General features: G+C 38.1%; 1 protein-coding gene across 1 annotated transcript in view; it reads right to left on the bottom strand.

Annotated features, from left to right (window-relative positions):
* csmd2 (CUB and Sushi multiple domains 2) overlaps nt 1–24,555 on the bottom strand; it is a 253,349-nt gene that overhangs the window by 148,742 nt on the left and 80,052 nt on the right. Inside the window, exons 4-5 of the mRNA XM_032580630.1 lie at nt 23,793–23,987; nt 19,068–19,275 (exon numbers count right to left, since the gene is read on the bottom strand). Coding sequence (XP_032436521.1) covers nt 19,068–19,275; nt 23,793–23,987 — 403 coding nt within the window. The remainder of the gene's footprint in view (nt 1–19,067; nt 19,276–23,792; nt 23,988–24,555) is intronic.

A 24,555-nucleotide genomic window follows, 5' to 3' on the forward strand; every position in this document is an offset into this window, starting at 1 on the left:
GTCTAGTTACAACCAAAATGTTCAATAATAATTTGATACAGAACCTGGGGTGTTCAGTGCAAATATGGATGTCTGCTTTTTGGTCTGGGAGGGGCAACATTTGATTTTTACTGCTAAAAACTATTTTAGAAAACACAATATGATTAATTTTGTAATTGACAGGGCCCCAATTTATTTTTATTTCTATGAAAAAATACATAAATAACTAAATTGCAGAGGGCCCTTTGTCGGTCTGGGGCCCTTAGAATTGTCATCACTTTCCCCCCCAATACGGCGCCCTTGTGTCTAAGCAAAATATATACCGTATTTTTTGGACTATATTTCCCATGCGATTTACAGCCCGGTGCAGCTTTTCTGTGGATTTTTCTTCAACCACCAGGGGGCTCTTTAGCAGGAAATGAATCATCGGAAGTCAAAATTAGAAATAAAAAAAGTACTAATTTTAATTTAGAACAAACACATGCTAGCAGCAGGCACGACGGAGGAATTTCTTCAAACTCATACCCCCTCATCATGGAAGCAACACAAAGAAAATGATGCCACTTTTAAGTTGAGGAATATCAATGTGGCAGTATAGATCGATAGCCGATGCACGTAAGCTTGGCGTGAACGAATCCATGGTCCGCCTGTGAGACGCAGGGCTGTGTCCTTAATGGCAGATTTATTCATGTGAAAAACCGAGAGCGGCAGAGATACCAGCGACATTGTCATGAATTGCGGGTGTTGAGGTGGTGAGGCAGACGCTGTAGACCCAGGTAAGATGAATAAGTGATTTTAATAAAGAAAAACACAGTCCAGCAACGGGCAGCACGACCGAGCGGAAGCCAGGGCTCGACGCCGGTAGCAACCGTTAAAACGACTGGAGACACGGAGGACAGAACGCACATTAGACGAGGACCCGACAGAGACGCAGAGACACAGGTGACACTACATTCACAGAGGGTAATCAGGGAACGAGAAACCCCTGGGAGTAATCGAGGGGAGAACAGGACAACACGGAGACACAGAGACACCGAAAACTCGAAATTAACACACAGAAAACACAGAACATGACAGACATATAGCCCGGTGCGGCTTGTATATGTACGTTTCCAGGTTGTTGTTTTTTTATTTGTAGGTGCGGCTTATAGTAAGATGGGCTCTATAGTCCAGACAATACGGTATATGAAGGCAGAGAAAAGAGCATTGCATTGTTTGCAGTATGTGGGCAGACTTGATCTCCATCCCCATTCCCTCACTTTGGATTAATGAAGCCTTAATAGCCCATGTCATTAAGTTGGGTGGTCACTGAGTGGAAAGCCCTGGAGATTCTGTCATTAATGTATAATGTAGGCCATTTTGTAGACATAAACCAGGGAGTGAGTACAGGATGGTGATAGAATAAAATGATTTTCTGTTCTCAAAAGATGTAAAATTCAGAGACAATATCTTACTAATTCAAGTAGAAACAGACATATCGCACATTTCAATTCTATGTACAACTAAAATGACACAGAATATATTATATATATATATATATATGTATATATATATACAGTACAGACCAAAAGTTTGGACACACCTTCTAATTCAATGGGTTTTCTTTATGTTCATGACTATTTATAAGGCAAGAAATCCCACTTATTAACCTGACAGGGCAACACCTATGAAGTGAAAACCATTTCAGGTGACTACCTCTTGAAGCTCATCAAGAAAATGCAGAGTGTGTGCAAAGCAGTAATCACAGCAAAAGGTTGCTGCTTTGAAGAAACTAGAATATAAGGGGTATTTTCAGTTGTTTTACACTTTTTTGTTTAGTGCATATTTCCACATGTGTTATTCATAGTTTTGATGCCTTCAGTGTGAATCTACAATGTCAATAGTCATGAAAATAAAGGAAACTCATTGAATTAAAAGGTGTGTCCAAACTTTTGGTCTGTACTGTATATATATATATATATACAGTATATATTTATATATAAACATTTCTATTTCAGTGAACACCATTGAGTCAAACTACAAATGCATTAGTCAATTGGCATTAACATGAAGTCCAAAATTGCACCTCAATTTATACAAGCTTCTAAGAGCCAACCCTTACAGAAAGTAAAAGGAGCTACATCTTTAGCAATGCTAGTTCTGTTTAAGTAATTGTGGTATCCAATTTTGCAGAAATAAAATGGATTCATTGCGTTTCTTATTTTCCTAGCTACAAAACTAAGCATAAAGCTTCTGACCATTCTTCATCTTACAGAAGAAAATTTTCCTAAACTCTAAAAATGAAACAATAATGCTTCTGTTTGAGTAGCAGCTGTTTTCACTTCACTGGATGTGTAGAGTTATTCAATTTTGCATGATTTTGGAACAGAAATACACAAGTGATGCCAACTCTGACAAATCCCACTGACTGGGAACCGTTTCAAGTCTGCAATTTCAAGCATCAGAATGCAGTTTATATTGCATTTCTGTGCACACACGCATCCTCTCAGTGAATAAGTTCTGCATTTACATAGCTTACATTACAAACATTTACATTCATTTATATGTACAGCTGAAAAAGCTTGCACTAGCACTTAGTGACAGCTGTCTACCTCATGCACAATATGTCACTTGACATCAATTTCTCATCTTGCTTCATGTTTTAACCAGCTTTAAAAACTGACAGCGCTCATCAACTAAATAGACGCATTTGTATGCCCCCCTAAAAGAGCTTCACGCAAAATGGACAGAAACTGAAATTTATTTCATCAACACACAATTGGTAAGAAACCATAATGGGATTGACAGCAGTAACTTCAGATAATTGGGACAGGAGCAGGCTAATGGCAGCACAATAGCAGCACTGCCATTAATTTCTTTCCCATTAATAGTGAGCTCCCAGCAGTAGGCTCTTAAGAGAAATCAAATAGGTTGTGGGGGTGGATGTGCGAATGGAGTCACTTTGACAAGAACTAAAGCTGTATTATAAGCGTAGTTCAGCAAGCTAAGAAAAAGGCGAATCAGGGCCCAATAGAACTTGACGATCAACAATGCATAGCATCATTATAAGTGTTAAGCAATTTTAGACATTTATTTTGGCTGAAATTATGAAAATAAATATGCAAAAACTGCTTTCTGTATTATTTACAAGTAAAATGCCTTGACAAGGGAGAATCTTTGTACAGTCATATTACTCCCACCTCAAGTGTCATGATGGGAAACTTTAGGAAAACATAAATACATCCAAAAACACTAGAAGCATACAAAGTGCACACAACCTCAGTTGGAGCAGGTGTGCTTTTCAGTATGGCTGAAAACCTAATGGAAGCATTTTAATTCTCAACCTAACAGAGAAGAATGGGCAGATTTATGCCTAGTGCATAGCTCTGCACATATTATGGATTTGCTATATTTGACTACATTGTGATAAAAAGAAAAAAGAAAAAGTAAAGTTCAGATGCAGTTGAGAATCTGATGCTGTTGGGGCATCAAACAGTGTGCCTGCCTCATCTTTTCCAGGGTGGGTGTGATTACAGTGGCTTTGACAGAGACCTTGTGTTAGCTGTCAATCAGCATCAGTCAGACTTATGCTGAACCTGAGGTAACAGAGTTACTGGAGGTAAAGTAATGCATGTTACTACACTCTATAAGAGGGACAAATTTTGAAGGTGATGACTTACTTAACATAGCACTTAAAAATCTTTCTTTTACACACACACACACACATACATTTATATGCATACATATATACACATACATATAGATACACACACATATATACACGCCTACACATATATGTATATATAAAAATGAAAATGAACTATGTCTTCCAAATTTCTGGCCTTCTCTTAGGAGGTTTCCCATATACATCTTAGTCCAGTGTGAAAATCTCACATCTGCCGATGTCTAGTCTCAGGTTAAAAATAAAACAAGTGCCTGTCTTTAGACTAAAAATATATGTGTAGAGACAGCAGGCAGAGAGAGGAGACTAACTTTGAAGCATGACATATTTTATGTAAAGTAAATCAAAAACTAAGCAATAAAGATATGGCAATTACACAGCTTGCTAATTCTAAATGGGCATGACAATTGAGCTGCAGGTACAAGAGTGCCCTGACTTAAATAAGCTCCCCATGAACAACCAAACGTAGCCCCACAACAAATATTTTATATCGCCTCTTTGTGTGTGAGAGCACCTATGTGTCCCCTTCTTAGCACTTTTTTGTCTGGTGATCTACCACAAACTACCTTGAGTAATTGTGAGTTCTTCGTAATTAAGACTCAAATTTGCCACTATTGTTAACCAAAGTCTGACTGTCAGAAAGAAAACTGCCTCAGGGAAGAAAGAATAATAGAAGTAACTTGATTCACACAGTCTAAAATAATGGTAAAAAAAATATTGTATGTTGTTCCCATTTTTAAAGATTCATTATGTGCCTACGATGTAATCAGACTATGAAGCCTAACATTCTAAGTTATTGAAAAACATTGTTTTGTTACATTATTACTTCGTCTTCCTCCAAATAATTAATTCATTTTGAAGATCTTACAAAACTATTTTTATTATATTGTGTTTCCACAAAGTCATTTTTATTTGTCATGTATTTTCTTCCCAAGGTTTTACTCTGGACTTGTATTGCTTTTTTGCTCATTTTCAGTTCAACCTTTGATGCCGAGACTCTTTAAAAGAAGTTTGTTATTACAAAACAAAGCAACTTAGCAATGAGCTTTTTATATATATATACAGTATATACAATCTGTTCAATCTTTAAAACTGAAGATAACAGGTGTTTTTAAATAATAGTTTTACTCCAAGGACAAAAAAAGTAGTTAAAGTAGTTAGAAAAATCATTTGAACAAAAATTAGGTTTCATGAAAGCATTATGCATTTCAGAAAAAAATTAAAATAATTTTGTACAATCATGTGAAAGAGAAAGCATTCCCTTTTTAAAGTCTAGAGTTTTATATACTTTGTTTTTTCACATGCAATTTTAGAAATACATTTAAGCAACAAAAAAAAAAGAACGTTGCCAATTTCTGTCTCTACACTAAGCTAGACATGAGCAAGATAGTTTAGCAGTATATCAACAACAGTGATGAGCTAAAGCCGTTTTGCCCTTCAAAGGTTTACATCTTATTTACTGAGATATAATTAAAAGAGTCGCACCATATGCCATGAGAATGGAGAACAGTAAATGCATTTGCTTGGCCTGATAAGTAGTTCATGACTTTGTGCTTCAGCAACACATTCATTAGATTAATGGGCACTCGGCATAACACACAGCTGTGAACGGGCATGCCTAGTGATGTGATGGTGTATCACAGGGCTCTGGCGCTGTACGCCATCAGTCTTCCAACAGTGGCTGTTATAGAAAAATAAGAAACACAATTTCCCCAAGTCACGGTTCATCATGCTTATGTGCAAGCAAAAAATAAAGAATAAGAGAGGGGGAGAAAAAAAACAAAAAAAAAAACAACTTGTAAACATGTTTTCAGATTTGCAATGAATTTTCTACATAACGTTTATAGATGACAAATAAAAGTGTCACCAGGCACCTGTAGAGAAATTAAAGATTAAAGATGCACAAGGAAATCAGTTCTTTTCCAGAGTCAATGTACTTTCAGCTTGATCAACCCTGATCACTGACCGGCTGGTTTGGACACCGAAAAACCTCATCTTTTCCAATCAGTGAATACACTATACCTAACCCTATGTAGGAATACTCTTTGATGCTGCTTTTGTTACTGAATAATGAAGACTGTGTTAGTTTTTTTTTTCTCCTAGCATCGTTTTTTGTGAGGTGTTGAAGCCAAAGAAAGCACAGAAAGCCACTTCAGAGGAAATAGTATTTTCCACAGCATGCATCTAAGGTTAATTCAGATGGTGAGCCAGGGAGAGAGACCAAGTCAAAGCCCATAACAGGAAGACTGAGCACATATTGCAGGATTTGTAATATAAAAACTGGGAAATATCACAGAATTTGGCAATTTGTGCTTTTGATATTACAGATCTCCAAATTGCAGTGTTATAAGTGGAAGTCACGCTGACATCCACATTGAAAGACGAGTAAAAGAGAGCATATCCTATCAGCTGCTATCTCTCAGTCTGTCTGTTTAGTGACCTGCTCAGCCGAAGCACAGCTCTACCTCAGACAGACAGCCGCCTCGCAGAGCTCTCACTGCACCATAACACTGTTATTACGATGACTTGCAAAGCAAAGTGCTTTGTTTATGAAGCAGGAAGACGTGTCCTCACACAATTCATTGGAACAGCAAAGACAACATGCCCCGATCTGAAATATCAACCACATTGTGTCATCAAAGAGAGGAAAAAAAGCGAGTGTTAGCCTCGCCACTTCTTCAAACTTCTTTCTCAGCAGAGATCCTGTGCAGACAAAAATGCAGTATTAGATACCTTGTGTTGGTCCTGTGTTCAGTTGGGAAACATTTCCATTTTTGGTATGCATCGTTTTACAAGTATCAGCTGCCTGAATTCGAAAAAAAAAAAAATTAAACAGGATCTGTTTTATAATACTTGTTTGTTTGCTTTTTTTAACTTCTGCATGCTTCATATCTGCTGCAGACAGGCCAAAGACAATGTCTAGCCCTGTGAAGTTTCTTGGTCAGGATATCTAGCCAATCTGCTTTCGGGATTAATACAGAGAGGTTTTTTAAACTGTCACTCACTGAGCTTAATGTATATAAAATGATTAAATATAGGGAAGTTTAAATTGTAAACAACTTTGTTTTAAAACCGTAAAAATTATGCTACAGAGATAGATCTCTCACAAACACCACTTCTACTCCCAATAAATATAATTAGCGCCTACTATTGGAAGGATGGATGGGAAAAACATGCATTTAATGCTGTTCTTTTATCATTTTAAACTAACAACCCAATACAACAGCTCAAAGCCAAAACATTATGATCGGTGCACCTTTAATAATGATCATACATTCTTTTCCCCCCAGTTTTGTTTATGCAGCTCTTCATCTTTCACATCTCCATTGCTCAATCTCATTTCATGTTCTTCCCTCAACCCTATCCGTCCCTTCTGCACTGATGCCAGCGTTTGCAGTCCTGTGTCTCTGCTCCTCTGCTGTTCCCTGCCCTCTCCCAGCACCTTTGATGTCAGAACCACAGCTAAAGCTGGAGCTTATCTGCTGTGGGGTTTTCTGAGCCCAAACCAAGCCAGAAGCTGGAAGCAAGAACATGGCATGGGGCGAAAGGAAAAAAAAAAAAAAAAAGAAGAAGAAGAAGAAGAAGAAAAAAATGGACAGATTCAAAGTGAGCAAATAATGCTGCAATATTTTCAACTACAGCTTGGCTCGGATAATTTTGGATTTGCAATTCTCAGTAAATCACAATTAGAAAGTAAAAAAAAAAAATTGTATTAAAAAAATACAACAGAAAGCAAAAGATGTTCATATGAAAATTTTATGTGTTTAAGCTTAAAGATAAATCACAAAAATAACAAATCTAGTAATCAATTGGAACCGCAGGCAAACATAAAGCAGACGCTATTGAGTAAAATGATAAAAATAGCATCTTACAGCAGGTCAGTGTAGAATTCTGATATATGATCACTGCATCAACCAAACATTGAACAATAAGGCACATACAAAAGCTGTATAGTGGCTGTAATAAAGAAGAAAAACAAGATAAGAGCGGGACCAATCACAGAAAACCACATCAACAACATGACAGAATGAGTGTGAAATTGACTTTATTACAGCTTGATGCCATTTTGTAGTTTATCCTTATAGCTTACACACAAAGACGTTCAGGCAGAGACAATCAGCGTCTACACTAGGATGCAAGGGAACTGCAGTATTTCCACCTCATTAAATAGGTAAAAAGGCTCTCCGTCATCTCCAACACTAAACCTAAAAATTCAATAAATGTTACTCCTAACAGAATCAGAGATTCTATATAGATGAAAAATTTGGAAGAAAATCCCAGAAAAATCGCTTCAAGCAGAAAAATATTCATTTTCGCAGTACTACCAGAAAAAAATCCATTAAAGATCAGATGTCATTTTACAATTGACAAAACTGGACAATATTTAAAACAATCACAACTTTTAATCCAATGTTAGAAAAAAAATGGATACTACAATGCAGAGTTTCTCATTGCAACAGTATTTTGAGAGTTAATGGGAGAGCAAGAACACCAATTTATTCTAAGAGATTTAACAGCAACTTCATGACTCCAGAAATTAGAGAGCAATTTCTCATATATTGTTCACTGATGTATATACTGTATAATAAATACTGTACCCACAGGAGTGGAAAGAGCACGGCAGGATATAGGTTGCCTTATGAAACAATAAATCATTTCATGCAATATTAAGTGAGATTTAAGATCTCACTTAATATAGGGACTGAAAATATAGGGAAAAAATTGTGGCCTAAATATGCTGGCTTTGGGTTGTGAAATCAAAGATAAATTAAAAACAGTTGTAAAAAAAAAAGTTAAATAACTTCAAGGTACTGCATATCAAACGTCTTTCTTATACAGTACATAGCACTCAAGGAATCTCAAACGATTTGACCACAGTATGAATGTTAACCATATTACACAGTTGTTTTGTCTTTTGACAACTCAATTTTCTTAAAGAAACTGCATGCTGTGTTTGTATACATGATACACAACAAAGCAGCATGTCAGCATGTCATACACAACTGTTTTGTAGGAAGCTACAAAAAGCCTCGATGCTGGCCGTCTGTCAAAGAATTGGCTTTAAACCTGATTCATATCATTCATGCAAACATTGCATTAATTAGCAAAGCTACGGCAAAACACCGTTTTCCCTGGTTCAGCAGCCCCGGCACCTTCAATAATCCTTGGTTATCACACAGTTGGGGAGAATCGTGCAGCTATAATAATGCTTTGATATTAGAAACACTGATCTGTAAAAGATAAAGCTTGGTTGCACAAGCTGTTAATTCTGTTTGCCTGCGTCCCAGACTAGACTAATCCCCACTTTTTTCTCTCTCTCTCTCTTAACACCCAATAAAACCCTTGCCAATGGTTTCTAATCAGGTCATCTAATTAAAAGACCACAGAGTATAAAGCAGGGAGGCATTAAAAAGAATGAGAGAAACAATGTCAGTGGTAAAGAAGATGTTTTTGTGATTTTAGTGAAATAGAGCTGAAGTCTTGACTTTATGGCAGATTTAAATAAAATCCATATTTAAATTTGATCTCAGGCTTATTTGAACATGGAGGAAGGCGGCAAATAACTTGACTGAACCCATTGAACATTTTTATCTGTGTTTATAAAAGGACAAATGTACGAAACCTTTTTCGTGTTTTGTCAAATGAGACAACAGAAGCACACAATTGGTGGAAGAAACCAATATCATGAACAGGGACACGGTCCAAAGAGAGGAGAGGAGATGCCCACCTGGCTGGGCATCATGTAAAATCATATCACTGCCCAGTTTTCTTTAGGGACACACCTAAACAAATCCAATAGGGAGCAGAAGAAATTCTGATCAGACACATTTCTGACCTATGCAGAGGCAGTGAATCTTCTCTGTCTTTACTGGAACAATAACATCCCAGGATGACTTGAGAAAGCTTATTATAAGTTCTCGAGTTTGCAGTTTCACAGTTTTCTATAAAACCAATGTCTTCTCAAAATAACTGCTATATCGGTAGCTTTTTCCTTCAAGCTCCTTTTTTTGTTTTCAACAGAGAACACCGAGACTATATAATTGAAGAAGGTGTCCCAACAAGCTAACTAGTCCTCCACATCGTTCCACCTACACTTGCTAAAAAAAAAAAAAAAGAAAAACTCCCACACAGTGTTTGGGGTGCCAATTCCCACCTTGGCTGCAAAATTTATATTCGACTAAATCTCACAAAGGAATAGATTTAGAAAGTAACACAATTTAAATGCGATAAGAAAAGTAATCAAAATGCTCAAAATTGGAATGGATTTGTGTGGGATTTTTTGGGGGGTTTTTGTAGAAGTTGAGCAGATAAAACAAATGAGAAACATGTAGCAGCCATTAACATTTAATAGTAACAAATTCTACCTTCAGAAATACACAGGCAAAATCCCTGGGCAATGCATAATAATTATTAAAATAAATAAATGACCTTATTTAAACATTTTTGGGTTCAATAAGTACAATTTGACTATTCAAAATAAGACCAAAACTTTTCTTTGCGGTTTCTAACTCTTATTTTGAATTTGTTTCACTGCGGTGACATTGCTCCTCACCCCTGTTTTCTCAAGTTTATGATGCTGTTAGGGAGCATTGTCATAGAGGCACTCTGCAGTGCAGCTTGTAATGGTCAGTCATGGTGCATTTATTAGAGTTCAGAAGGTTCCTTTATAAATATATTCAGGTTGGCCTGGTGTCACACTGTGTACAATGACAGCCAATGTCTGATAAAGTGACAGGTGAGTAGTATTTCATTGCTGTGCACAAACAAAGCAGGACATGAGAAGGGAATAGCTGCTGCTTGTGTCAACTAACACAAACATACAACATCAATTGGTGTCCCTCTGAGCATTTAGATACACAAACCTTGTTTTCCTTCATTCTTTGCAAGCACAAAATGTGTGGATACTTGATGGACATCTTTGTAGATATTTACAAAGTCACAGTTTTTGTCTATCCTATGCTAAACTTTGTTTCATGATTTATTTATGAAGAGCAGAGTCTTGATTTTCAACTGTTTCCAAATATATATCTGTATTTTAGTCAAAATCAATAAAACTAAAAAAGGTCAGCTGGGTTTGGAAAAACCATCTTTTTATTTCCATCTCTTCTTATCGGTACAGAGGGACTAGAATCAATAAAGGAAAGCTGATTTGCAATGAATACATGTGGAAATACACATGTTCTGTTGTCAAGAAGACTAGGTTTTCAACACGAAAGCTTTGCATGAGGTGCCTGTGTGTTTGTGCTCCATGTTGATTTATTTTCATTTGAGAGAAGGAGATTGTACAGATTAGTGTTGTGGTTGAGCAGTGACCCAGCTGAGGCACCGACATCGCCGTTCACTCTGGGGAAACCCAGCAATAACATTTTTCTGCCATTCCTGCAGAGTGTGGCATACGGTCAATCACTTTAACTATTCACCAAAATGGAACTACATACATTCAGGTAATGAGATAAGGCCACAGAATACTATATTTTAACATCCATTCTGTTTTATGGTTTTCACAAACCAAGTACGTGTTTCACAAATAACAGACTGACTTAAGAGAATATGTAGTCGGCGTCGACTAGTTCACCAGAAGATTAACCTGTCTACATATAATGTTCATTGTGCAACCTAAAAGCAAAAAAAATCTTTGTCTTTTCACAAACAAGAGTAAATGCATTTACTATTGTGTCATTAATGCCAGAGTTAGCCAACGTTCAAGTTGTATTGTTATTTTGTCTATAAATCCCTCTATCCAGCAGATCTCCAAAAGGCTGCTACGTGAATGATTGGAACTTGATGGAGAGTTCTTCAATGCATTTGTACTGAATGCTGTCAGCCATTCCAATGAGCAGATTGAATTGTAATGCATATTGGGATGTCTGATGTCTCAAAAGGATCACTAGGCACTGTGCCTTGGTGTTTCAGACAACTCCCAGACAACACTCTTATAAGCAATGTCATAGGAAATAACTGGATTATACTTTTGTTCCTCATGGAACAGAGTTTTAGTGTTTTTTGTGTCTACTCTGTCTACTTAAACAAATAGAAGACGTCATGATGAAGTCAGTCATGGCTGTTGGCTGGTCAAACTGAGCTAGGTTTCTCTAGATGTTACATCACGTTAAAATTTTTGTTTTTCTTAAAATTGCTGCAAATTCCTGCTCAGTATGAGAGATTGGTGCAAAGGCTAGGACTGCGTGCAATCAACTGGGTTACCTTAGATTTTTTTTTCTGTCTCATACCTACTAGAGGGTTGTAGCAAAAGGAATTTGAATAATAATTAAAAAAAAGAACACTAGACCATTGGTAAGCACATACAACCAAACACGAAAAAGAACTCCATGTTTAACTTGCAGGGCGTCCATCTCCACCGGTTATTGGAGGAGAAGCAGCATACACCCTGGACAGGTCGCTGGTCCATCACAGAGCAACACAGACTTAGAGGACAGGCAAAGGACACACACACACACACACACTCACACCTAAGGGCAAATTCAAGGAACCAATTAATCTAACAGTCATGTTGTTGGACTGTGGGAGGAGGAAGCCTGGAGACAGCCTACGCATGCACATGCAGAACATGCAAGCAGTGTGCAGAAAAACCCCAGGCCAGAATTCAAATCCTGCTAAGCATTGGTCCCCAATGTAGTTCTAAAACGGATCTAAATACAGCTAATTGTAAGGTGCGATAAATTACTGGTAACTTGTTCTCCATCAAAAATTGATTTAGGATTTTTCTTTCAATATTCTTTGACATATTAGACTGATATGTATTGTGACATCAGTACAATCCCCCACATGAGTCTTTAGGCTTTTCTTTTTGTTCATTCTTAACAAGCACTGAGGTTTCTTTATATTTTCAATTTCACTTTTAGACCTTAGAAGCTGCCAGACTGTCAACTCAACATTTTTCCTTATGCCACAATGTCATGGTGATACAGATTGTGTGACTCAGGACATCTAAGGGAAAAGGAAATATCACAGACGCATGATCAACTTAATGTTTTTATGATTTATATGTATGGCTATATAGTAAAATACTTCCTTCATCCCTGCAGACTGTACAGAAAGCTAACTGTGAGATTATATCCAGCAATTATTTCATGAATAATGCATATCTGACCACCTCAATGTAGCTATTTAAAACACATTTATGTAAAATATCTCTGTCATACACTATTAAAAGATTATTTGCATGGTAATATCACTTTCTAAGCATAAAAATGTACACTAAAGCACTTTTTTTGGCAAGAATGTATGGTAATCACATGTGCAGTTTGCTATGCTTTTGCTCCCAGGCAAGCAGTCTATGAACATACTGTATAATCACTCACTTCCAAACACTCTCAGTGTGACCATACAACAATAGGAAGAGAAAGTACATCAGGCAGCCAACAGCTTGACATGACAAGCACTACTGTGGAGTCCCACTGCAGAGCAGAGGGTGAAGGATGATCATATTTTCAGAGATCAAGGTTTGCCACACATTTGTATGGATAAAATTACTTAGATTTTCAGAGCAGGGAAATGAAAAATCCAGATGTCTAATGAAATAATAAAAAAAACGTCCAGAATTTCTTTAGAAACATAACAGTTGTGTCTACTCATGTGGCCATTGTTGGCTCTCTTGGAGGTGGATAGGGGTCAGCACGGGCACTCTGACTGGACTGCACGAAACCCCAAACACAACAACCCGAGAGGCACCATTATGCTGCCAGCTTTCTATCAGAAACGGCAATAACGTCTTCAGTAATTTGAGTTACATTAGCTCTTCTGCTGGGCCAGACTTCACTCTTTTTTTTTTTTCTTTGGACCTCTCTTGATGGACATTGAACCTTGTAGACCAAGAATAACCCTTGTCAAACTTGCTCAAATCCTTACACTTGTCTATTTTCCCAGCTTTGAAAACATCTGACTTTGAGGGCAAAAAGTTCACTTACTGCTTAATACATCCCACCCACTGACAGATGCCATGAGGAAGAGAGTACTTTCAGTTGCTGAATTTGCAGCACATCATACATCGCTGCTGTAGTTTTCTTCATCCTGAGGTTTCAAGAGTAACAAGTACAACTGATATTTGTTGGTTGATTATTTGGGCTACATGTAAGGATAGTAAGCCTACAGCAGATTCTTGACAGACATAATGCTTCTATTTTGCACACTGTGGCTTTAAAAAAAAACTTATCTGGGTGTAGTTTCCTACACTCCTCGATTTTCTAGGCAGAGACATTACCAAACATCTTAGTTTTCTTTCTTTTAACCATAGAAGAAGTGTAGTAGACCAGAAACGTGGGAATTGGGCAGCCCATCCATTATTCCACAAATTTTGGATAAACTCCCGTTGCTATGACATGGTATCTGCATCTCAGGAAATGTTGCTTTAAACCGTAGGCCTGGTCTGACAAATATGTTTGTGTAGTTTTTAAACCTTACAGTTTTCCAGCCTTGGTCTGTCTTTCTACATGTATTCAGGTCACACCGAGCATAGGAATCAATCTTCAGAAATATGAAATGTTACTTGCATTGCAACAGCACTTTTGGAAAGCTAAGGTAAATAGTAAAAACTGCTGTTCCACAGACTATTCACGCTCAGGTGAGTAAACCTAACAGCCAATCAATATACATCCACTGTTCTGTGCTCCCAATACAAGTCTTTATCTCTCTCTACCTCTCTCACGCACAACCATAGTCTTTTTTTCCCCACACTGGGACAAGATGACACATATCAGCAAGGCAGGGATAATCCATATGCTGACTAAATGTCAGTGTCTCAAGTCTGTACGGCATAGTGTTAAAAGGAAGGGGGGGGGAAGGATTGGAAGCTACCTAGAGAGATCAAAACTCATTGGGCTCTAAGATCTACTAGTAAAGAGAAATAAGCTGCATTTACCCAGGGAGCTTTGTGTTGTCAGAGAAAAAAGCATCAAAAACAGAAAACAAAAGAAAGAAAAAAAATACACTTTTGGGGAAATGAAGTTTATAAAAGTTAGGAGAATGGAAAGGAGAACATATAAAAGTTCAGTTGTAGAACACTTTTTGTAAAGTGGTTTTGCTGATAGTTTTTTTATTCCCCTTTTGTAGAACTAAAGAAATACTGCCAATATTCAGAATGCTTTCAAGTGTAGAATCAGGCACTTGATGTTCTCTATTTACAGTATCAAAGGTGCTTTGGGAGCTGCATTTCAAATCTTAAGGGAACACTGCTGGAAGATGAAAATGCATTATACTCCCTTGGAAAACAAGTGATCATCCAAGGAAATTGCAAGTCAAATAGCTATGATTTTCACTTAGTGGCAAGTAGGCAAATGAGGATTTGGCAATTGATGTGCATAAGTGTTATTTACAAAGCCTTAAACTGAATAAGGAAAGAAATCAATGTGGGTACAGATGGTATAATGGCTCAAGAATGTGTTCTCATGTGTAACAAACACTGTATATCCCATCCCATTAGGATGTTACTAAATGGGGGCAGATTTTTTTTTTCCCTAATTCTTACCAGGCCCTTCCACTGGTAAACTCAGTTTAGACTGTAACAATTTGCTATTGTTAAGCCTTCCTCTGATTATACTGTTATATTCCATTTTACAGTCTGCCTAGAGCTTGTGGTTTCTTTTATTGCTGTATTTATTTTAGGGTAATTTTAAGACTGCCTGCTACATTTTAAAATTATTTTTCTGACACTGGAGATCCAATTCACAATTCATTTTCTTTCTGTTATTATATCAAAAAGCACAAAGTTTACATGCAAAACAGACAGTGGTTTAAACAAATAGATCTACTGTACTTTACAGTTATGTTCCTGAACTAACATTTGTTAGACTTGGGCTATCAGTACGTGGACAACATTAGGTGTGAGGAGGCTATGCAGAATACAAACTTGTTACCTAAAAACCCAATATGAAATCATGCGTGACATGCACACAGAGGAAACAGACGTAATATTTCCATCGAACCTGCCTTAGCTTGTTTTCCCACCAAGTTTCCCACACTGTCCAGTTGGACAACAGTCAGACATTCACTTTTTGTGGAGGTTTTGTTTTAGCTTAGCTCTCTTATTCAGCCGCCAATGGCTGTTGCACCATTCTGAAAAAATAAGTATAACTTTTTGATAACTCCATCTCATGTACTTATAAGTTATTTTTACACCTCAAAATGCACCAGCTCCATTTAGAGTAGGAGTCTGTAAGTAAAAGATAACGCATGACACAACTGCCACCAGACAGTGTAAAGAAAGTTGCAGGAAGTACACGTTTCATAAACAAACAAAGCTTACAATCATGGAGTCAGCAATACATTCATAGCAGAGTAGCAGCTGATGTTCAGATCAGAGAAGTGTGTTCAGAAAAACTACTCTGTGGCTTATTTAGGGACCAACATGCTAAGATATGACTGCAGTTTGTTCAGGCTGTGAAAGAGCAAGACTTTTGGAAAGTAGCAGAAAGGCAGAACATATTAAAGCACAGGTGTCAAACTCCAGTCCTCAAGGGCCGCTGTCCTGCAGTTTTTAGATGTACCACAGGTACAAAACACTGGAATGAAATGGCTTAATTACCTCCTCCTTGTGTAGATCAGTTCTTCAGAGCCTTTAATGATCTAATTATTCTATTCAGGTGGTGCAGCAGAGGCACATCTAAAGGTTGCAGGACAGCGGCCCTTGAGGACTGGAGTTTGACAGCCCTGTATGACAGCATGACTGTCCTGTTGTATGCTATGTAACTTTAGTAAGAAAAATCTTGGATATGAAAATGTCAGTCTTTACCATCTTCAGTTTAAAGTAAAGTTAAGATTCTGATAAATTTTCGAAATTCTGAAGAATGTTCAGTGTGAGCCTGCTATTTTGTAATGATAGCCACTCTAGCATAGCTAGCTGTGCTAATCATGAATATAAGGTGTTAAAGTTTTACACGTCTTCACTTCTTAATCATGTCTTTTGAAGTTTTACTAAAACCCAGTTTTACAACAACCTATTTTTCCACTCAGAGCCGTTATGCAACCTCTGCTTCAAATATAAATATTTAATGGTGCCTCCAGGCACGAACACTAGAAAAATAAATCCTATATCCTCTCACGTTGTAGTTTCTGAAATTGTTCAATCTTTTGATGACTCACTGTCTTGAAAAACCACCACCGACCTCACAGTCAGCATTCCAACAGTGAAGATTCTCATATTTTAAATTAAAAGAAGAAAACTTGATAACATTTTCTGTATTACTATTACCCCAATTTAGGATGTAATTCAAGATGACTAACTAAAATTTATTTAATAATATTTCCTGGGTAAACGGGATAAATAAATAAGCAAATTAATTTGACCTCTGCTTCAGATTACTTTGTTATAGTAACGTACATTGTAAATTGCATGGGCATATACGAAGATAAAGCAACAAAAACATTGTTTTGAACTTGTCGACAAAAGTCAATGTAATTCTGCCCATTATAACTTAAGGCAGTCAAGTTTAGCTATTTTTTGTATTCGGTCGTGAAGAATTTAGGGCCTTAGATTATCTGCTCCAGCAGCTATACAAGCAAAACCACAATATTTCTCACAGTAATGGACATTTATTCAGATATTCCCGATATGCCAGCATTCATGAGCCTTGAAAGCTTTCACCACATCTCTGCTGACATTATGTCAACCCCTGTCATAGTGCAGAGATAGCTTTCATTCCTCTGCACATCGGGGGGGGGGGAAAGCTGCAGAGACAGCCGACTGCTGCTCTAGGAACCATTCCAGCATCTCCAACGACTCATCTTTTTTTCTACCAAAAAATAAATCACTACCACATACATAGGCCAATTTATTGAGGTTCTGCTCAGCTTATGACTCACCACAGTATTACAATGAGCAACAAATAAAGAAGCTTGGACTTTAACAGCTGCTCTGGATGTGACATTCTCTATGTGAGCAAAAGGGTCACTTCCAAATACCCAATGAATCCAATGTGTTGGCCATGTTCACAGCATTGAGTTTACAAACATTCATGTAATATGACAAAAAATAAATAAATAAATCAGGTGGCATGGTGAAAAGAAACTCAAGATAGTAATGTCCCACTCTGCCCTAGAAATATGGCTTTAGCAGAAAGCCACATTTGAGCTTGTGGTTTGTTTACTTCAGTGTTGCGTGAATTGCTTAGTAATTAGAAATGTTCAGCCCCTCATTTTTCTTTTAAAAAGCGAACGTTTTCAAGAAATTTGTCTTTTAAAATTAATGGGAACATTAGCGGTTAATTTAAAAAGGAGTTTCTCATGAACAAAACTCTCCTATTGAACCAATCAACATGATCATAAATCAAATTCACTGAATTACTTTTTTTTTTTTTTTAACCCCTCCAAGGGGTCTTTTTGTGGGCTCTAGAGTTCCTTTTCATGAAGTAGGCTGACAGGAAAGGGGGAAGGAGAGGGGGGAAGACATGCGGTAAACGTCGCCGGGTCCGGGAGTCGAACCCGCGACAGTCGCGTTGAGGACTTGAGGCCTCCAAATGTGGGTCGCGCCAACCCCTACGCCACCACGGCACGCCCTCACTGAATTACTTTTAATGGCTGTGGATCCTTTTGGAAGGTACTGTATGTAAGTCTTTTGTAAACAGTTATCTTTGCTTCCCTTTTTCTTTGTGTTTAACAGCTCAGTTTGTGGTGTTTGGAGTATTGTTCTGCGAACTGCTGCCTGTGGCTGTGACTTCAAAGTCTCTTTCACTGTCTCTTTATCTCTACTGCTAGCCTTATACGAGTCTTTAAACAGATTATACCAAAGTAAAAGTTGGGACACACAAACTATGTCCATCAGAAGGGATTCATACACCAATATTTCACCAGGGTGTTATTTTTTATACGGGTTAGGGTTACAGGCAGTAGTGTAGAGTTATTACTGTGCACATTCCCATATGAACTATAGTGTGTTACTGTGAGAGCACAGAGTAGTGTGTATAAAACACCACTATAAGGCTGCTGGTGGTAATTGAGCTCACTAATTACTTCCTGAGCTGAGAGAGTTGTCAGAAAGAGGAGGAGCTGCCACAGATGGTGAGAGACCCACACTGACGCCAGGATACCCGGCCTCTTCATCATTGGAGTTGAGCATGTGTGTTTGTGCGAGACTCGGTAATTGAGAGAATGAGTGTGCAACCAAGATGGAGTGTTCAAATTACACATTAGAAACACCAAACATATGATACACCACAAAGGAGCTTGAAAGCTAGGAAGTGCCTATCAAATAAATTACTGTTATCTGTCGATTTCATTTTAAAGACAACTCACAACACTCGACACTGCGACGATCCAGCTTAGCAGAACCTATTTAACACCCACCCACCTCTAAGCATTGCTCATGCTCACACAGGGTGCCCATGTGCCAGCAGATGCTACGGGATCGTTTATTCATTTTTTTTACACTATTCAGCTCCTTCTGTGATTAAAACACTGTTGGCAGAACACTTACCACTGTGAAGGTCCGTCTGTACCGCTGACCTCCAGCAGGTCGTAGTCGTCCTCCAACTGAAAGTCAGAGAAAACCAAGGCGATGGTGTCTCCGGGCTCGGCCAGCACAGTCCAGGTGCAGTCAGCATTGTTGTTGTACTCGGCTGGATAATTGGGGGTGGTGATCACCCCGCTCTGGCCCCGCAGCGTCCCTCCACATCCATCATCAGCTGTAAGGAAAAAAAAGTTAGGAAAGTCTCAACACACTACTGTTATAGCACAATGATGATCCAACGATGAACTGCAGAGATAACTGCTGATGTTCAGAAAAATGAGGGCGTCAGAGCAGGGAAAGTAAAAAGGTCAATAAACGCAAGCTGCATCTTTAATGCAGCTAAAAGTTCACCTTTAGTTAGGACTCTGCAATGCCTAAATGAGCTGGCTATTGCAGAGCGGGAAAAATACCGTTTTAACATGAGACTAAATGGGACTTACTTTTCAGATAGTGTCAACCCACAAGTCTTTACATCTCTAAATAAGACTGTTAGCATTTAGAGAACAACAAATATTTTATGTTTAAAACTTTTTTGGGGAGGCAAAGTTGACAGAATATTGCATTTCCACATGCCCAAGCAGGAGTGAGAATCAGTGTAACTTATTGGTCAGCAGTGTCTTTTTCAGAGCCTGCACTCAAAATCTCCTTTGCATCTTGCTGTTCTAGCAGATTGGGTGGTAGTCCTCACCACTTCTACAACTTTCGTTCAGGGATCAACAACAAGAAGCCGAAAGCTCACTGATTCAACACATGCGAGGAAGGATGTTGGCTTCAAACACCACTAGTATATCCAGTTAGAGATTCCAGTGTAGACAGTTAAAGAAAAAAAAACAGAGCAGACTCTTTCTTGCAGCTGTAAATAATCCATATTGTTATTCAAGGGAGTACACATTAGGAGTTGTGGTTGTGTTGTTTCATGTGATTCAGCTCTAGGCCATGCCATGCAAGCTGCTCTGCTGTCCATCTTCAGTCTCCCAGCACATTGTATTCCTAAGCTTTATTCAACCAGACTGTAACTAGGTGAAAACTTGATTCCGTAAGTTTTTAAGTAACATCATGTGGATTTAAAATAAATAAATAAATAAAAATCTGCTGAAACCCACTTTATTCACCACTAAAAAATACTGCAGTGAATTACAGAATATCTTTCTATTGTCTACCAGTCTGCCAGAGAGCAAAACGCAGCAGTCTTACGGTTTCAAAATGCCTTACACTGGTTTTACAGCCAGCAAGAAGAAAGGTTTAGGGCATGATGCAAAGTAACGCAACAAGGAGGGACATGATTCAATTCAGACTAATGCAGGATTTAGTTAATCAAAACGACTCAGCTTAAAGCATATAGTTAAATAATAAGCCGTTCATTTAATGTGGTGCTGAGATAATGCTCATAATATCTAACACTTTGGAACAATACTGAATGTGTCCTCAAAGCGGATGTGTTAAAAGCTGAATAAATTTGCAAGTCTACAGAGATCAGGAAGTTTTGAAAACTAATACTGCATCAGAGCACCTCCAAAACTGCCTCACCTGTGGGGTTGTTCTGAGTGTGCAGTGGTCAAAATCTGCTAAAAAACACAAAACGCTGTTCCGGATCATGTACTCCCTTTCATGCCAGTTTTCATTGACTGCTATGGCCTATTTCAGCAGTATAATTTGCCCCGACACAAAACAAAAATGTACAAGAAGTGAGTCTGAGGTGTTGATTTTATTCCCCAATTCCCCAGATCTCAGTTCAGATTCAGAAACAGCTTTATTCACCAAGTGGGTGGACAAAAAGAAGCAATTGAACTTTGGTTATTTAAAAAAAAAAGAAGCCTTTTTTAAAAAAAATTATGTTTGTACACAAAATGTCTTCGAAAAGAGGGAAAGACAAGGGTGAAGTTGAACCAACGTTCAAACTATTTGAAAAGGAGTAGGAAATCCCAGACCAACTAGCCTCGTCCACGGAGGGCCCACCTAATATTTGAAGGATATCTTGGGCACAGGCTCTGAATATTTTTGCAGCAAAAGCTTCACTAATACACTGCCAGACAGTTGGTCATATTGTGCCGAGAATGTTCGTTGTAACTAAAATGTGTGAAGATTAGTACTGTTGTACTTAAAAGGAAAGAGATAGGGGACATCAGTTGAATTTTTTAACACTTTACCACGATTATGTCCTGTGTAAGTATGTTTGTCAGTGGGAGACATTATAGTGGCCGAGCATCCGAGTGGGTGTGATATTTTAAAGAGGTGACGAGGACCTCAGAAGCCCGTCCATCATCCGTTCAACCTGTCACCATGGCAAACCCCCTAAGGGAGTGCGAGCATGGACGAGCCGGAACCTGGGGGTGTGATTTTCAACAGGAGGAAAATCCCGACAGCGGGAAGAGAACAGGGGATGAAGAGAATGACAGGTGACATGAGAGGACGGGCCAAAAAAAGAAAAAAGAAAAAAAAACAGTGGAGAGAAGGTGGACAATAAAAGAGAAAGATGGCATGAGGAATGACAGGTGATTGTTGCAGAGGGAGAGACAGGAAGTAGAATGTAGAAAGAAAAGCGCATAAAGATATATATTGACATTCTACACAAGAATGTTTCTTCACACTTGAAAGGAGCTTTTTTTTTTCACACTATAAACTATCCCCTTTGCCTCGACTCTTCAACTCCCTCGGCTCTCTCCAGCTGCAATTGGCCACCATATGTAAGAGGAACAAAATCCAGCAATAAAACCCAAGTAGGACCCACTGAACATACATTTTTCAATATCCAAAATGTGCAAAAATAATGAGAAAATTTCTTTTCTTTTACACGTCGACGTGTAAATGAAACTGTAAACTGCACAGCTAAAAGGGGAAAATAAAACCCAGAGGGAAAAAAAAAACACATACAAAGTCTCCTTTAGAAGAGATTGTGGCTGAACTGTGTTTATATCTTAATTGAATACAGATAAAACAACTTGATGAGCATGGAGCAGGGCTTATAAAAGATTATCTGTGCAATCATTGGCTGTATTTAATGTTTGGCTCAACACTGCTGGCACTCTGAGTCCAAAGTGGTGACCATGCCAAAAATGTCCTCCCTGCTAAAACCTAAAGTGGGAGCTTTACACCTCCACATATGGGCAGGCACTATAATTGGAGTGACATTAACAATACACTTGCGCATTATGAAAGTGCACTCAGGTGTACAAGTTGACTTTTATGTGGCCTCGAAGGGACCTCAATTAATCACAGCAAAATTGCTAGTTCCTAAAACTTGTTGGCGTGTAATTTCAGCTGAAAAGGTGGCCTAATCACATCAGCGAGGGTTTGTGAATTTTCTTTCCAAAGGAGGAGATTTTCTATGCCTGATGGGAAATAAGTAGCAAAACTATTTGTTTTGGTCAATTATTACTCATTTTAAGGAGGACATCATTGTTACATACTGTATGTCATTGTACTAAAAGATTTTGACACATTCTCAATGGAAAGCTTCCATGCTTTTCTAGAGATCCTCGGTCTCTTTTAGTCTAATTACATGAATGTATTTCAAGATATTTTAATTTGGACGGAATCTGCAAAACCCACAACTGACAAGAAGACAGGGGAAGTTAGGTTGGAAGAATAGCACATATGATGGCTAAAAAAATAGTCTGGACATGCATGCACCTTTCGGTTTTACATGGTCTACTCCCACACAACTAAAAATACAAAAGTGAAATTCCAAACTTTTCCAGACTGTGTAGGGACCCTGTTTATAACAACGCTTTTCCAATACGAGCTTAAAAAATTACAGTGACAAAAACACCAACAATTGTCTCGTCTGAGATGCATTGTCCATTCATGTGCATGTGCCTGCATGTGATGGGTGGGTGGGGACTGTTCTGGCGCACGGTGCCCAGCCATGTGTGCTCCTTTGTGGGCTTCCTGACTCCCGGCCTGGCTACAGATGGTATACTGTCTCAGTGCTCTGCTCAGCGGGCACACTGACATAAACCATTGGCCACATGGATACAAGAGAACTCACACATGCACACGCAAGCACAAAAGAACATTCATGAACATGCAAGCACACATGTCTTTAGCATGTGCATCTGGTACAGTTCTGGAAATCAATTTTAGTACAAATATGAATGATGCAAAATTTTGACAATCAGTGTTGCTTTTGGTTTGTTTTTTGTTTTAGTTTTTTTTTTTTTTTTTCAAATCTGAAAACTGTCAATGTGAGTCAGACAATGCACACTGGCAGGTGTCACTGCAGCAGGTGTGCTTGCTAGCTCTGAGGGAACAATTGGCACAAGTACCTGACTGGGAGCAAACACATGAGGTCCCGCCATCGTAAATAAGATATCAGTATGAACACAACAAACGTTGTAAATACACACAAATGTGTGTGTGTGTGGGATGATTAATTCCACCAGCAAAAAAGAAAAGCTGGGCGGATTGTGTGTGTGACTATAAGTGTACTAAAGTATTTTGCTTGTAGAATTAAGAGATAATCAGCAATTATGTCAGTTGCTACAAAAAAAATTAATATTTCAAGACTTTTTTGTATTATGACTAGCTGTTTTTTGAATAATGGTTTTGATGAACAAATAATAGAACAATCAAATTGTGTTCAGTGTTATGAAACTGTAAAAAAATAAATTCATTAATTAATAATAAAAAAAGCAGCAATATTTACAAAGCTTAGTTTTAGTTGTAGGCCTGCATGTATTTCTTGTTACTTACCTCTGCAGTAAGGAAGGGGGAAATCCCAGGCAGCCGTCCCGGTTGAAGTGGCGAGGCAGGAGAGTGTGGTGTGACCCTCCAGCACATAGCCAGGGCTACAGCTGTAGCGGATTTTATCCCCAATATTGAAAGTGGACCCCTGTTGATAGCCATTCAGTAGCTGGCCAGGATTACCACAAGTGTAACTGGGCAGAGCTGGAGAGAAAGGAAAGAACACAAAATGTACTGAGTACAAAAAAATACCTTGAGGTTTGTTACTCAGTGAAAATCAGAAGCAAGAAAGCAAGAAACGAGTAAGCAAAAAAACACTCCATCTAGTTGTCACATTTGTGACCCATGTAGCAGCTTCCTCTACAGAGAAAATTCTGATAAAATGTTGGTGTTGCAAAAGATAAAATGTTACACTTCAATATGGAAGTCTCTTCAAATGGATTTTTTGCTAATGCGATGCGGGAGTTAATGCTCCAGCAATCAGTTATCCCTGCAAATGAGGAAGTTCAACATAACCTCATCTAATTCTGGTATTTAAGTACTATCTAAAGATGTGATTAATTACAGTTCCCTTCAAAACCAACATTTAAAAGAAATTCCATCAAAGCTAAATTGTTTTATTCCTGAAATTCAAATAATAACTAATGACCAACCAGAAATAACACGTGACATTACTATATACTCAGAGTACATAGACTTGGCCAGAAACGATTACTTTTACAAGGAACCTAAGAAAAACTTATTTTCTTTCATTTCTTCATATTTAATGGAA

Source organism: Xiphophorus hellerii, chromosome 13, assembly GCF_003331165.1.
Source record: "Xiphophorus hellerii strain 12219 chromosome 13, Xiphophorus_hellerii-4.1, whole genome shotgun sequence".
In the NCBI taxonomy this organism is placed as follows: Eukaryota; Metazoa; Chordata; class Actinopteri; order Cyprinodontiformes; family Poeciliidae; genus Xiphophorus; species Xiphophorus hellerii.